Raw genomic sequence first — 16111 nt, forward strand, 5'->3', positions numbered from 1 at the left:
CTCTGACCATCCCCTCCCCCTCCTGCTCTCGGCTTTCAGAGCTCAATTGTATGCCCCAGATGCTACAGTCCTAGAAAATGAGAAAGGAGGGAACAAAGCTAAAAGGTATTTACAACTGGCTTTGTTCCTACTCACAAGAAATACAAATCAAGTGAAAGCCCTCTCCATCATAAAAGCGTAAACTGACTATGATTATTACCTGCCATGTCCAAGCAGTTATAGAGCAAGCTATGTGGCCACTTTTCAATTTTCCGATTTTGTTTTCTCGGGACTCCTAAACTGATTGATGCAAAGCAAATGAGATTTCATAATAGACTTTGCTACAATTCCACCCCCTGGGGGCAACCTATTCATTAAATGTCAGTGAGGTAATGCCACCCATCTGCTAGGAAAAGCCTGTGCTGTCTGGGCTGCTGAAAGAAAACGTGCTTCAAGTTCATCTTAGGGGAATGGATGGGCTGACAGCTTGCACCTTCTTACATATCCTTCCGAAAGATAGTTGCTCAGACCGCCCAGAAAAACACCCCATTCATAGCTGCCTGGAAACTTGAGTCATTTTTTCCTGAGAGTAATTTCACTGGTTCAGGGAAAGCCTTTTCCCTTATCCTAAGTACCAGATGTCAGTAGAAGGAAGAAATCCCAGAAGCAAGCATGTGGCAGAGAACACACAGCAGGCTGCTAGGAACAGAAGGCTGCAGGGCAACTCTGGATGCACCATGGTTTCTATTACTATAGAAATGGATTCTGTAGGAAAAACATTACATTTCTAAGGCATTCCTCTCTTCTTATGTAGCCTAGATCTTCAGACATGGCTGTGAAATCTCAAGAACGAGTAAGATTTTCTTCCCCGTGAGGACAAAATTTGTCATTCGTTTTTGGTAGTGGTGGTGAGCAGAAAAATCTTTAAAGACTGTCCCTGTCTTGCAATAGGAAGTGAACATTCTTAAATGAAAAAACAGGGGAATTGAAAGTAATCACTTAACTGAAAAATACGTGTTTTATATCCAGAGCTGGGGGAAAGAGGAGGGATGGGTGGAAATGTTGGCCTATTTTTCATATAGTGAATTTATATAGGTTATTTGTGATATATTTATCTGAAGTCTTGGAAAATGTGGAGGTGTGTGGAAATGAGCATACCTGCGGGAAAGAGGTGGTGTAGAATGCCAAGGTCCTTAGGTCACATCACTATTCTTTCTTAAGCTAAACTTTGGTTCTATACCAGGACAGAAAGTGACTTTAGTTTCCAATCTGGATTGCAATCTTCATTTGGATCCCTGACAATTTGCAAAGAACTTGGCTGATGTGTCAGAGGACTTGAGTTCTACAACTATCTCGGCCATTCACTCACCTTGAGCAAGTCACCTGCTCTAGGCCTCAGTTTAAATGAGCTGTGTCCAGCACATAATAGGTAATCAATTAATGTTTTTATAACAGCTTCATTGAGATATACTTAATTTATATACCATTGAATTCACCCTTTTAAAGTATACAATACATTGGTTTTCAGTATTTTCACAGGCTTGTGCAACCATCACAGTATGCAATTTTTGTTGAATAAATGAATGAATAGATTAGAAGTTTAAAGGTAACATGGCTTTAAGTATCAGGCACTTTTTATAAGTGAATTAATGTAATCTCACATCTCCTACAAATCTATGAAATTGGTGCTATTATTATCCCATTTTACAGAAAAGTCAACTGAGATTTGAGCTCAGGCAGTCTGGCCACAGAGCCAGCATTCTAAACCAGTTTGAAAATTCTGTGATTCTGTTAAAAGAGGCTGACATCATGAAGTTCCTCATTTATTACATCATTCATGCTATGAATAAAAATATCAATAGCCTTCCTATTTGCATTTATGATGAACTTGCTGTCCTGGACTCCCCCCCAAAAAAAGTCTCTTCCCAGAAAAAAGCAGGAAAAGCAGAAAGACCACTAGACTGTATACCCCTAGGTGCGGGGATGCATCTCCTCATTTTGGACACATCTTACACATAGTGGAATCACAACAGATGACTGGCTAGTATGAAAAGAACATTACCTGCCATGCACCATATATGGGCCACCCCAACATCCCCACCAAGGGGACAGAAGAAAGAGCCAAGATCAGGCGTGATGGCTCATGCCTGTAATCACAACATTTTGGGAGGCTGAGGTGGGAAGATCACTTGAGCCCAGGAGTTTAAGACCAGCCTGGGCAACATGGTAAGACCCCATCTTAAAAAATAAATAAACAAATAAATAAATTCAGGCATAATGGTGCATGCCTGTAGTCACAGCTACTTGGGAAGCTGAGATGGGAGGATTGCTTGAGCCCAGGAGGTTGAAGCTACAGAGACACATGAACCCGCCACAGTACTCCAACCTGGGTAACAGAGCAAGACCCTGTCTCATAAAGACAAAAATCAAAACAAACAAAAAACAATAACAAACAAGAAAGAGCCCAGTGCCTTTGGCAGGTTATTAAACAGAATCTAGATCCAAATCACATCAGCCATCATCAGAGCCAGAGGCCTTTGGACCTGAATCTGACATTAATCATGCAGTTTCCTTTTTGGAGCAGTAATAATAAATTGGTCACAATAAACCAAGGAGAAGCACTTCACCCTCCATACACAGAAAAGGGTATCATGGAACTGCCCAGCTCATTTCACTCTAATTAGAAATCAGACACATGCAAGCACTTGTAGATATCACAGGGCTGATGATTCAGTGACTTGATTGAATAATGTTGTACAATTAAGCTGGCAGGGAGGAGGGGAAGACTTAGAGATGGGCTACTTCAACATCATGGCAGTCCCAGCCCCAAAAGAGGACAAGAAGTGGCCTGGCCAAGATGGTCCCACTCTAGGAACTCAATACTCCTTCCTTCTAAGACCCCTAACAGCTATCACTTTTCCTCTGCTATGGCCAAATGTGATTCAGCCTAGAAGAAAGCAAAAGTCCTGGTGCCCAGAAAATAGCACAAGATGGGTAGAAGGAAATGGAAGGGAAGAATTAATGTAATATATTTTCCTGCTTAAAAAGGTCTTCTTCCCCCTCTCCTACTTGCTTTGTGCAATTCCCCAAGAACAAAAAGGCAATTCTTATGCTTGACAGCAGGCCACATATGTGATCTGCTTTCATAGCTGAGGGTCCACATGAAATTCCAGGGTTAAAAGGAAACCCAGGCAGAAGCCTAGTGGCTGAAGGGGAGCTGGCTCCTTTCTGTTTCTAAGGCATCACCACCAACCAAAACACAAGAAGCTCAAGTTAGAGGCGGGCCTCCCCTCCAATCCCCAATGAAACTCACAAAGCTAGCAAGATTGTGCAAAGCAAGGCTGCAGTGTCCTCTTAATCAGAAATATTCAATAACTAAATAGGTTTCCATCCTGCATCATATATTCAGGATGACCCACTTAGACAATGTCCCTATTTACATGGTTTTCAGAGTGATCTCCATGGGGATTTTCTGAGATTTTCTGGCAGTCCCTTGCTCCTAGGCAAAAGTCCCAGGGCACAAGGGAACTGCTGCTTTACACTGATACTTGGCATAAGAAAAAAAGCCCAGCAGCCAAAAAGGGGACTTAACATTCCTTATTCCTGCTCTCAGAATCATTGCTTTCTGATTTCGTTTTCTTTCTCATCAAATGTTACCAATCCAGAGTACTACACATATGGTAGGGGGAAAATGTAATGGTCAGAAGTGAGGGCAGAAATTTTTGCCAGAGGCAGTCAAATAATGTGGCCAGGCCACCCAGTTCACCATTCAGAATGTAAAATTGGACAATAATTCAGGTAAAAATTGAAAGCAAAAGAACTATACTAACAATACTTCTTTAATGTTTTCCATTATTTGCTACAGTAAACCCCAAAGCTCTTTTTGCAGAAGAGTGAGAAGACAAAGGCATGGCAAGATAAAGAGTGATATGGTTTGGATCTGTATCTCCACCCAAATCTCATGTTGGATTGTACTCCCCAGTGTTGGAGGTGGGGCCTGGTGAGAAGTGATTCTTCATGAGGGCAGATTTCCCCCTGTAGTGCTATTCTGGTGATAAGAGTTCTCACAAGATCTTGTTGTTTAAAAGTATGTAGCACCTCCCGCCCCTCTTCTTCCTGCCCTGGCTATGTGAGGTGCTCACTCCCCCTTTGCCTTCCATCATGTTTGTAAGTTTCCTGAGACCTCCCCAGAAGCTGAGCGGATATCAGAATCATGCTTCCTATACAGCCTGTGAAATCGTGGCCAGTTAAACCTCTGGTATTTATAAATTACCCAGTTTCAGGTATTTCTTCATAGTAATGTGAGAACTAACTAATACAGAGAGCCTCAAGTTTAAGGCTACCTAGTGCAAAGGTAAGTAGGGCCTCCGGTTGCCTTGTTCATTGGTCACTATCCTAAGAAAATGTATACAATCATCTTCAAACTATTCTCTCCTGAGGAACTACCCTACAGTGGGCATTGTGGTATTAGACATACAAAGACGCGGATCACATACATAGTCCTCAGTCTAGTGGTGAAGATAAGACTAAAAACAGATGCATCCAACAATGTTGCCAGTGCGATGGTAACCAGGGTTCTCAACAGTGGTACTACTGACATTTGGGGCCAGGTGACTCTTTGTTGGGGCTGTCCTGTGTGCCGTATGAAGGATATTTAGCAGCATCCCTGGCTTCCACCAACCAGTAGCACTCACCTGTCATGAGAATCAAAAATGTATCCCAACATTGCCAAATGTGCCCTTGGAGACAAAATAACCCTCGGTTGAGACCACTGGGAAAGACATACAAGGTATCATGAGAGTACGGAAGAGGAATTCTTAAGCCAGAGAGGCATAATCAAAGAATGCTTCTCAGAGAACCTGTCATCTGAACTGAGTCTTAAAAGATGAGTCTGGTCAACGGGAGAGGGATTCCAGGCAGAGGAGAGAGCATGAATAGTGAAGAAAACAGGGTAATGTGATGCCCTCCAGACTACAAACAGCTTGGTGTAAAGTGCAAGGCAGGAGCGTGGGAGATGAGCCTGGAGAGGAAGATGGGCCCCAGATCACAAATGTCAGGAATCTGGACTTTATTCTAGATGCAATCACTCTTCACATGATTAAAGCAGCTATGCCAGTCTTGAATCTTCATGAATTCTCATTAAATGTCCCTGATAGCATTTCTATTCAAGACAATATTTCAGCTCTTTCAGCAGTGATAATGTTGCTAAATTTTTGGTCAATTGCCAATCACTGGTATCTTCTTTTTCTTTTGTCCTGGCTTTTTGTCCTTGAAGGACATGTTCCCTTGCTCATTCATCCCCTGACAGGCACAGGACCAGTTCTCCTCGTGCCTCATCAACCCATCTTAGCCAAGTCCCGCAGTCACTCAATTTCCACTATTTTCCTCCAAAAATATTACATCTCACATCCAGTAAACAGTTGTCATCTCATAAGCCATAAAGCAGTCAATCAACCATCAATCCTGAAATTTTTGCTTATTTGGAAAGTTAGCCTAGAGTAGGTGTTTATAAAAATTATTTAAAAACAAAGACAACAACTGGCTACATGGCCTGAACGTCCCTGCAGAGGACATGTGTTTTCTTGATCTGACATACATGTCCCTCGATTTCCCTTAAAGAACCACCTCTTTTGCCACTCTCTACCTTCATTCTGCGCTGTGGTCTACGGGGAGCTCTCACCCCTTCAGCTCTAGGGGTAAGCAGGTGACCTAAATCTGGCCAATTAGAGCACTGCCACTCACCCCCACCCCATCCCTGGGGGCCATGAGGAGCAGGAGAAGCAATCAGGGCCCATAAGACCCCATTCTGAGACTTGCTGGAACTGTACAGAATTGAGAAATTGGAATAAAAGCCAGAAGCTGCTGTCAGTCACCTTGATATAGCAAGCAAAAGAGTCTACCAGAGAATAGAACCAACACAGAGGGAAACACAGCTGAATGGGGAAAGAGAGAGGCTGATAACATCCTTTGAATTTCTGGATCCCACAATGTCTCAAGGCTATCCCTGTACCTTTCAGTGATATTAGCCAATAAATTTCCCTTATTAAGCCAGTTTGAGTTATGCAGTTTACAGTCCTTCTACAGCATTTCACTGCCCTTAAAACCACACAGAACTAAGCTCACTTAAAAGAAAAAAAATCTAAAGTGCAAAAAATTGACTTTTTCACTTTCAGTATCTTTGAGTTTAAAAAAGCATATAATACATCACACAATTCTACATTCGTTAATTAAAATACAAAGAAACAACTATTCAGATTGTGCAATTTTCCCATTTATAACTTTGCGAAAAGGGTAAGTCAATCAGATCTTACATTTTTTTTTTTTTTTTTTTTTTTTTTGAGACGCAGTCTCGCTGTGTCGCTCAGGCTGGAATGCAGTGGCACAATCTCAGCTCACTACAGCCTCCGCCTCCCGGGTTCAAGTAATTCTCCTGCCTCAGCCTCCCAAGTAGCTGGGACTACAGGCATGCGCCACCACACCTGGCTAATTTTTTTATTTTTAGTAGATACAAAGTTTCATTATGTTGACCAGGCTGGTCTTGAACTCCTGACCTCAGGTGATCCACCTGCCTCGGCCTCCCAAAGTGCTGGGATTACAGGTGTGAGCCACCGCAACTGGCCAGATCTTACTTCTGACATTCCAGGCAAACTTTCACATGAAAAGTGTCAGACACAGCTGTGCTATTTGTTACAAATGGGCTTGGCTCCATCTTCAGAAGTGGTAGTAAACTTGCTACTCAAACATGCCAATGGAAATTTGAAGCAAAATATATTTGGGGGATCATGGAACTGTTCTCTATCTTGATTGTGGTGATGTTTCCTCAACTGTAAGCATTTATCTAAACTCACAGAGATGTACAGTATAAAGAATGAACTTCACTATGTGTAAGTAAAAAATAAATAAATCTTGGCCGGGCGCGGTGGCTCACGCCTGTAATCCCAACACTTTGGGAGGCCGAGGCGGGCAGATCACGAGGTCAGGAGATCTAGACCATCCTGGCTAACACGGTGAAACCCCGTCTCTACTAAAAATACAAAAAATTAGCTGGGCGTGGAGGCGGGCGCTTGTAGTCCCAGCTATTCGGGAGGCTGAGGCAGGAGAATGATATGAACCCGGGAGGCAGAGCTTGCAGTGAGTCAAGATCATGCCACTGCACCCCAGCCTGGGCGACAGAGCGAGACTCTGTCTCAAAGAAAAAAAAAAAGATTAAATCGTAAAGATTAAAAAGTCTATCACACACAGACACACACACACCCCAACCACCAAGGATCAGAAAAGCAACAGGGATCACGTACATTATAAGTCAGCACATGTAAATTTCAGAGTTTTGAAAAGGAAGTTACCTCTCTTTAGATAAGAGGGTTTTTTAAAACAATCTTTATTGACCACGGACAATACCTGATCTTTGTGGACTTGAAAAAGCTCACACGTGCAGCTCCATTCTTCATTCCACTACTGCATTATCACTACACTGATATAGGCAGGATTGCAGTTATCTCCCCAACTCTTTGACTTCTAAGAGAAGCACACAAATACAAAACCTGCCCCAAATCCCTGCAAAGTGCCAACTGCCCGACTAGAAGCAGGTCTGAAACTGAGCTCATGTAGTTGTTTTCAAACCCTAAGTCTATTCTTTAGCTTTACCCATGCCGACCTACCTTGTCAGCATGTTCAGGGTCAATGCAAAAAAACTGAGCTAGATTTTAAAGCATAGCATGTATACCGTTCATGCATTTCCAGCTTAACAGCTATGTCTCTAGTTTCTCCACAATGTATCTGCATTATTACTAAGGGGCTTAGAAATCATTATAGCATTAAAACATCGGGTAAAAAAAAATCCCAGAGAACATTTCTACTGATGCTTTCTTTGCCTCCTTGAAAAATGCTATATAAGTTGAAGGTACTGAGGTATTACAGTAATTACTAGGGAAAAAGAAATAATTCACAATAAATTTAGAACTTGAAGCAGAATAGCATTTTTATAGACCTTGAGTAATTCTGGTTTAGCTCTCTTAAAGAAATGTTGGCCATGGGAACACAGTATTAGCTGTTTAGAACTCCCAGAACCTAAAATGTTTGGGATCTCTCTGGGTGACTCAATGCCTTGAGTTCATAAATGCAATGTCCCTGAAGAATAAAAGAGAAATGTGCCTTAATGAGCTTGAGGCATGAGAGGTGTAAGTTCCCTCTGCAGCAAGCAAAAGTCCACAATAAAAGTAACCAAGACCTACCGTGAAGAGAGAGAACAGCATCCAGGTGGCAATCATGATCCAACTTTCCCGCAGTTATACCTGATCTTCAGAACCCACTGTGCCTACAGCTTCGCCCCGGTTTCCCTTTCTTCAGTAGGACATCTGATGTAAGGACACAGGAACACAGCCCTCTGCCAGGTCACAGAGTTTCAGGTGAAGCAGGACTGAGCTCGCATCCCGTACCTGCCTGCACGCACCTGGTGGACACTGCCCCAGGAAGCACACCGACTGCAACGTGAACCGGCCTGACTTCTCCGATTCAAAGGTACACTTTGGAACCATGTTACAGCCTTCAAGGGCAAATGAAACAGGAGTCAAGTGTATTTATTTTTACACAGCTACTAATGATCAGATTACATTTTATCAGATCAATTATGATTTGACAAACACTAGCTGTTACTTGAATTCAAATGTAATAGGATAACATGCCCTGGGTAAGCAGTAAGCAGTTGTGGTTTTTTGTTTTTGTTTTTGTTTTCATTTTGTAAAGTCATGATGACTTATAATAAAACATCAGAAAGTGACCTTCAAGACTTTTCTCCTCCTGTAAAAGGCTGCTGGCTCTCCACGATAAGGAAGAGTCACTGGACACTGTTTACAGTAAAGAGAAGTAACACTATTGGTTCAAACAAAGGCACCTTTACAGAGAGGAAGAAAACCTGTTTAGCAAAGAGGCAGGTGCAAAAAGGGATGAGCATCTTGTGAAACATGATACAAAGCGAAGTCAAGGCACAGGCACTCCTGGTAATGGCATGAGAATACAATTCTAGCCTCCTAAGACACAAAAGTCAAAATCCTATTTTTGTTAAGAATTGTGTTAAGAAGGGTTTTTTTGTTTTGTTTTGTTTTTTTAACATTGTCCTGTTTTTAAGATTTTAGGTAAATTATGCTCCTGGTGTCAGTTAGGATGTCTGGCTCCTTCCTTCTAAGGCCAAGGGGTAACTGTGACCTCATCCACTGGCCCCTGGAATCAACTAGTACTTATCTCCATCTCGGGACTTGCTGTAGCCATGCTGTATTCCTTAATAAAGATCTTTTCATGGCTGGTTTTTACCTGCTTTATACTATCTCTAGAGATCATTTTCATTCCATTTTAAAACATTCTATCAGACATAGCTAGTCTTGGCTTCAGCCCCAATTTCAACAAGTGGAATTAAAGGAGGCAGTTCTTTGAAATGCATACATGTGCTCTCCAACAAGTGATCTAGTTTCCATTTCTTACTGCTTCTCTCATCCATCTCCCCAGTGTCCTTTCTCCCCACTGCTCTGCACTGCCCATTATGGTGCTCCTAGTCATAGGCTGGCTACTGACTACTTGAAATGTGACCAGTGTGACTGAGGATCTGATTTTTAAAATTGTATATAGTTAATTTAAATGCAAACTGTAGGCCGGCGCAGTGGCTAATGTCCGAAATGCAAGCACTTTTGGGAGGCCAAGGCAGGTGGATTACCTGAGGTCAGGAGTTCCAGACCAGCCTGATCAATATGGTGAAACCCCATCTCTACTAAAAATACAAAAATTAGCTGGGCATGGTGGCATGCAGCTGTACTCCCAGCTACTCCGGAGACTGAGACAGGAGAATTGCTTGAACCCGGGAGGCAGAGGTTTTAGTAAGCTGAAATCGCATCACTGCACTACAGCCTGGGTGACAGAGCGAGACTCCATTTCAAAAAAAAAAAAAAAAAAAAAAAAAAAAAGGTAAATGCAAACTTTAATAGCTACTTGTGGCCAGTGGCTGCAGAGTGCAGCTATATAGCTCTTTATTTTGAGGCAGGAGAATAGGGTCTAGAGGCAGGGAACCTAAAGCCGATTCACGCTGACTACCTAGAACTGAATCAAAAGGAAAACCTCGACTTTCCACATCGAAGTAACAAAAGGACCAGAGCTACTCCCTTTGCAAACCCCCCACCCTTTTTTTGCGTGGCAGATGAAAAATTGAAAGTACCTCTGATTGCTCCCTTCCCATAACCAATCAGGCTGGCCGTGGGCCAAATCTTCATTTGCATATAAGGAGTATAAGTTTGTAACTTCACTGCAGCCTCTGATTGGTCACTTTACACAACCAATCAGATGTTTGCATAGGGTATAGCTTTGTAACTTCAGCCTCTGATTGGTCCCCTCCTGCAACCAATCAGACTAATCATGAGCCACTACTTCATTTACATAGGGCATACACCAAGTAACCAATGGTAAATCTCTAAAGGGTATTTAAACCTCAGAAAATTCTGTAACCGCTTCCTTGAGCTGCTTGTGAGAGCACGCCCTGTGGCGTGTGCTTTCATTTTCAATAAATCTCTACTTTTGTTGCTTCATTCTTTCCTTGCTTTGTTCATTTTATCCAATTCTTTGTTCAATATGCCAAGAACCTGGACACCCTCCACCGGTAACAATTTGAACAGCTCATTTTTGCAATTCAGAAACGTGCATACAAATGCTGTTGTCTCAGATACATCCTCCCTTGATCAGCATATCTAAGCAGCCTCCTCATCCCACATTCCCTTTCTTCCCCTCTCAGCACTTATTACTACTCCAAATGGCTCTGTGTTTGCTTCCCTCCTCTAGGATGTAAGGTCCCTGAGGACAGAAACCTCATACGTCTGCCTCACTACTATCTCCTACATGCCTAGAACAGTAACTGGCGTATGGCAGACACTTAGTAAATATTTGTTGAGTCAATGAATGAAATGAACCAGCTCACCTAGCCAGGGTGCCTCCTTGATGAAATGGGAAAAGAGAAATCCATGCAGCTTGGTTAGTAAATGGCTTTTTTAAAATCAGAACTCATGGAACCATGTTCTACAACTCATTCACAGCATCCAGTTCTGCATTCAAATGACAAGGAAGTGAAGGAGCCTCCAAACCATGATAAGGCTGGAACCTTAGAGGCCATGGTCTTGGGACTCTCCAAGAATAGACATGAGGCTTCTCTAATAGAGCAGGGAAGAGCCACCTCTGAACAAATAACTGTAACTGTGAAGACCCGCAAGATTGGTCCCAGCCCTACCGGGAATGTGCTGTGTCAAATACTGCACAGTGATCAAGACAAACACGGTCCTCAAACCTTTGGGGCCTCTCTGACACATCAGACACATTAATAGTATTAAGATGATGCGTTAGTTCTGGGCCGCTGTTGATGGACAGCACAAAAGGGGACACCTTTCTCCTCTTGAGGTGATCAAGGAAGGCTTCTCAGAGCAAGGGCTGATAAAGCTGAGTCTTGAAGTGGGGTAGAGTTAGCCATGTTAGAGAGAAGGACTAGCATGGTGGAGAGAATTGGGGGTTGGGTGTGACAGGGAGATGGGAGATGGTTAGTCCAGGCAGGAAGGATAGCAAAAGCAAAGTCACCTGAGGCATGGAATGGCATAGTGTTTACAGAGAATTGAAATTACGCTGGTTTTACTCCAGTGTAAAGAGTGAGGTCTGGAGTGGCAAGAAATAAAACCAGAGCAATGGGTACGGGGTCAAATCATAGACCACATAGGCTTTGAATCCCAAGGGTTTGGGGACTTCTTCCTAGGGCAAATGGGGAGAGGCTTTAAGAAGAGAGATGAAATGACTATCTGCTTTGTAATGATCTTCATGACCCTAAAGATTTACTGGAGGCAAAGAAAATGAAAAAGTACATAACACTTGAGACAAATACACTCTGTAGGACAGGGATGGAAAATACTGCCTCTGTGTCCAGAAACCTGATGGTGTCAACTGGGCCAAAAGTGATATGGCTGCTAAAGACAGGTTGATAGTCATGTAATTTAGACTGGCTTTGCAACTTAATGCATGTGCATGTACACACACACACCTACGCAGTCATGAGCCCAATGCCCACAGGTACAACAGTAATAATCAGTGGAGCGCCAGCAAGAAATCCCATCTTGGAAAGTCAGCAAATGGTACAAGTCATTCTCTGCAGCTTTTCAAGGAACTGCCTCTATGTAGGTCTGATCAAGCATGCTTTAGATTCAAATCCAGCAAACATTTATTTAGTGCCTACTATGTGCTGGGTGCTCTCATAGACATTAACTTCTTCAATAATCATAGTATTAAGCACATCTCTTAGACCCTTTATACTGCCCAGACATCTGCATGTAGATGGCTTTTTTAAATATTTTAATCAATTTTTACCTTCATTATATTAAAATGCAAATAGCAAGCACATAGTTTTTAAAAATCAAATAGAGTTTAAGGGTTAAATTGTCAAACAAGTGCCCCACCCCCTCCCACTTCTCAGTCTTATACCACTTGCAACTCTTTGTAGTTACTTCTTTTTTCTTTTTTTTTTGAGATGGAGTCTCACTGTTATTGCCCAGGTGGAGTACAGTGGTGAAATCTCGGCTCACTGCAACCACTGCCTCCCGGGTTCAAGCAACTCTCCTGCCTCAACCTCACGAGTAGCCGGGATTACAAGTGCACACCACCATGCCCAGCTAATTTTTGTATTTTTAGTAGAAACGGGGGTTTCACCATTTTGGCCAGTCTGGTCTCGAACTCCTGATCTCAGGTGATCCGCCCGCCTCGGACTCCCAAAGTTCTGGGATTACAGGTGTAAGCCACTTCCCATGGCCTGTAGTTATTTTTTTATGGTACTTGCACACTTGTCTAAATATGAAGTTTAGGCTATCTTGCTTTCTATTTATCAGTTTTAGGCATTATCCATTGGCATCCCCCTCAGCTTATCCTCCCAATATTTTTATTTACTTCACAAATTCTTCAGTGTTTATTATTAGGTTCATATAAATTTTGTGCACTGAAGACTTACAGAGTATATTATGTTTTCTCGTCTAATTTTTGGGGGTTTTTTCCTCTGAAGTTAACTATACTCCCCAATTGCTTAGTTTTCTATTTATATACTGTTAACTCAACCCAAAGTTCCAGATCTGTAAAACATCACATAGCATTTTCTACATCAGTACATCAAGAAATCCACCTGTTCCATTTTGTCCCACGGCCATGGGTCTTCCTGCTCCAGTCTTGCTTAGTTGACTGCTAGACTTTATAGTCTCTTGAGTTTCTATATCATTGGTTTCCTGCATCCCATATCCCATCTCTTATACTTTTTCAACTTACCGCTTCACCTTGCTGGAGCACATCCTTCAGTACCTTTCCCTTTCCTTTATCTACATTCTCTTTAATTTTAATTACTATTTTTTTTTATTAAAGATATACAGGTACATAGTTTAAAGTGCCTAATAGTTCTATGGACTTTACAGAAAACAACAATTCCTACAGGTCACCACCTCAGTCTGCTTCCCTTCAATTTTTCCTCCCAAGAGTAAGTACAATTGGCCCTCTGCCTCTGGTTACACACTTAGACTCAACCAACCACAGATGGAAAATATATTTTTTAAAGTATGATTGCATCTAGGCTGGGCATGGTGGCTCACACCTGTAATACCAGTACTTTGGGAGGCGAGGCAGGCAGATTACAAGGTCAGGAGATCGAGACCATCCTGACTAACATGGTGAAATCCCATCTCTACTAAAAATACAAAAAAAATTAGCCGCGTGGTGGCACATGCCTGTAGTTCCAGCTACTTGGGAGGCTGAGACAGGAGAATCACTTGAACCTGGGAGGCGGAGGTTGCAGTGAGCCAAGATCACGCCACTGTACTCCAGCCTGGGCGACACAGCGAGACTCCGTCTCAAAAAAAAAAGAAAAATAAACAAACAAAAGAAGTATGGTTGTACCTGTAGTGAACATCCACAGACTTTTTTTCATCATGATTCCCTAAATAATACAGTATAAAAACCATTTACATAGCATTTACATGGCATTAGCTATCATAAGTAATCTATAGATATTCATAGGCTATATGCAAATACTATACCATTCTATATTAAGGACCATCTGTAGATTTTGGTATCTGAGGAAGCTCCTGGAACCACCCCCCATAGTTACCAAGGGTATCCTTGGTACTTTAACCTCTTTTAGGTGATTTTTGGTAACAATTTACATTGCTGCTTTGTGATCTTTCCATTGTTGGCATTATTTATTAACTTCTCAATATGGAGAATGATAATTTAATGGTTTTTCCTATCTATGCCCTCACCATATGAGGGTATTCTTCCCAACATAATTATATGGAAACTTTTAAAGATCAGTATACTATAATAATGTAACATTACTTTCAGCTAAGCCACATGGTGAATGATGGTCAATTTTCCTTTCCTGAACATCTTACTGTTTTCTTCAGCGTTAGTAACAGTATTTCCCCACCTTTGCTTAGTGTTTTATATAGCTCTTGCTAATTCAAGCCCAAACTTTTCCATCCTGTTTCTAAATCTCTTCTCACGACACCAAGATGCCTCACATATTCTATCAACTCCACCTTACAAAGGAAATCATTTCCTGGGCCTCTGGCATGCTTCGAGAGCACAGCGGTCACGCTGGGAGTTCCCGCCCTCAGCATCTAGAAATTTCCTCTGCCTCTCTCAGGTTGGATCTCCCATTTGCTCTATCGCTGGTAGTTTTCTTTCCTGGTTTACGCCCTCATTTCAATGGACCATCTTCTCCAGTTGCTTTCCGAAAACTTGTTGTGTGTGAAATGCATTATTCTACCCTCACAAGAGTTTGAAGGAATATACAGTTCTAGTTTTAAAATCATGCTCTTCTATGCTATCAAAGGTCTTGCCCCAATTGTCTTCTAGCAGCCAGTGTTGGTATTAAGAAGTCAAGCCCATTTCTATTCTTGACTCTTTGTATGTGATCTATTTTCTCCCCCTGGAAGCTTACAGGATCTTCTCTTTGAACCAATGGATTTTTTTCAACAAAGTTTTGCAAGATAGAAAGCAGACAAATAAGTAGGAAAAAAAACAAACCAAACCAAAAAACAAAAAACTTTGCAGGCTTAAAACCAAAAACAAGGCCGGGCGCGGTGGCTCACGCCTGTAATCCCAGCACTTTGGGAGGCCGAGGCGGGCGGATCACGAGGTCAGGAGATCGAGACCATCCTGGCTAACACGGTGAAACCCCGTCTCTACTAAAAAATACAAAAAACTAGCCGGGCGAGGTGGCGGGCGTCTGTGGTCCCAGCTACTCAGGAGGCTGAGGCAGAAGAATGGCGGGAACCCGGGAGGCGGAGCTTGCAGTGAGCTGAGATCCGGCCACTGCACTCCAGCCCGGGCGACAGAGCGAGACTCCGTCTCAAAAGGAAAAAAAAAAAAAACCAAAAACAAAACAGTATCCTAGGCTGTCAATGGGGAAGGCTGAGAACCAGCTGATTCATCTAAAGAAGTGCAAAGGCCCAGAAATGTTTCAACATTATTAAAACAGACCAGGCCTCCTTATTTTAGCCACACACACCCGTAGCCTAATGCCAAAAACCATGCTGCTGTTGCCTTGTTTTCTGTTATCCTTGTGCTTGCAGACTTACGCCTTTTTAAAACAACTCCCCTAAGTGAAATAAGTTAGTATAGAAGGACAAATAACGTATGATTCCACTGATACAAGGTACCTAGAGTAGCAAACTATAGAGACAGACAGTAGAAGGGTGGTTGCTAGGGGCTGGGGGAAGTGAGGAATATAGAGCAGGGTCGTTGTTGTTGTTGTTATCGTTGTTGTTGTTGTTGTTGAGATGGAGTTTCGCTCTTGTTGCCCAGGCTGGAGTGTAATGGCATGATCTCGACTCACCGCAACCTCTGCCTCCCAGGTTCAAGCGATTCTCCTGCCTCAGCCTCCCAAGTAGTTGGGATTACAGGCATGCACCACCATGCCTGATAATTTTGTATTTTTAGTAGAGATGGGGTTTCTCCATGTTGGTCAGGGTGATCTCGAACTCCCGACCTTAGGTGATCCGCCCACCTCGACCTCCCAAAGTGCTGGGATTACAGGCATGAGCCACCATGCCCGACCCTACAGAGTCATTGTTTAATGGGTACAGAG

At 42.5% G+C, this 16111-nt stretch overlaps 1 protein-coding gene across 6 annotated transcripts in view; it reads right to left on the reverse strand.

Annotated features, from left to right (window-relative positions):
• The window catches only part of PALM2AKAP2 (PALM2 and AKAP2 fusion), a 534816-nt gene that overhangs the window by 71323 nt on the left and 447382 nt on the right, over window positions 1-16111 (reverse strand). The window contains exon 1 of one of the 6 annotated variants that reach the window (XM_050761427.1): window positions 8211-15119. The exons of the other annotated variants lie outside the window; for them this stretch is intronic. Coding sequence (XP_050617384.1) covers window positions 8211-8246 — 36 coding nt within the window. The 5' untranslated portion in view covers window positions 8247-15119. Of the gene's footprint in view, window positions 1-8210; window positions 15120-16111 lie in introns of those variants that run through there. 6 annotated transcript variants of the gene reach the window in all.

Source organism: Macaca thibetana, chromosome 15 (assembly GCF_024542745.1).
Source record: "Macaca thibetana thibetana isolate TM-01 chromosome 15, ASM2454274v1, whole genome shotgun sequence".
NCBI lineage: Eukaryota > Metazoa > Chordata > Mammalia > Primates > Cercopithecidae > Macaca > Macaca thibetana.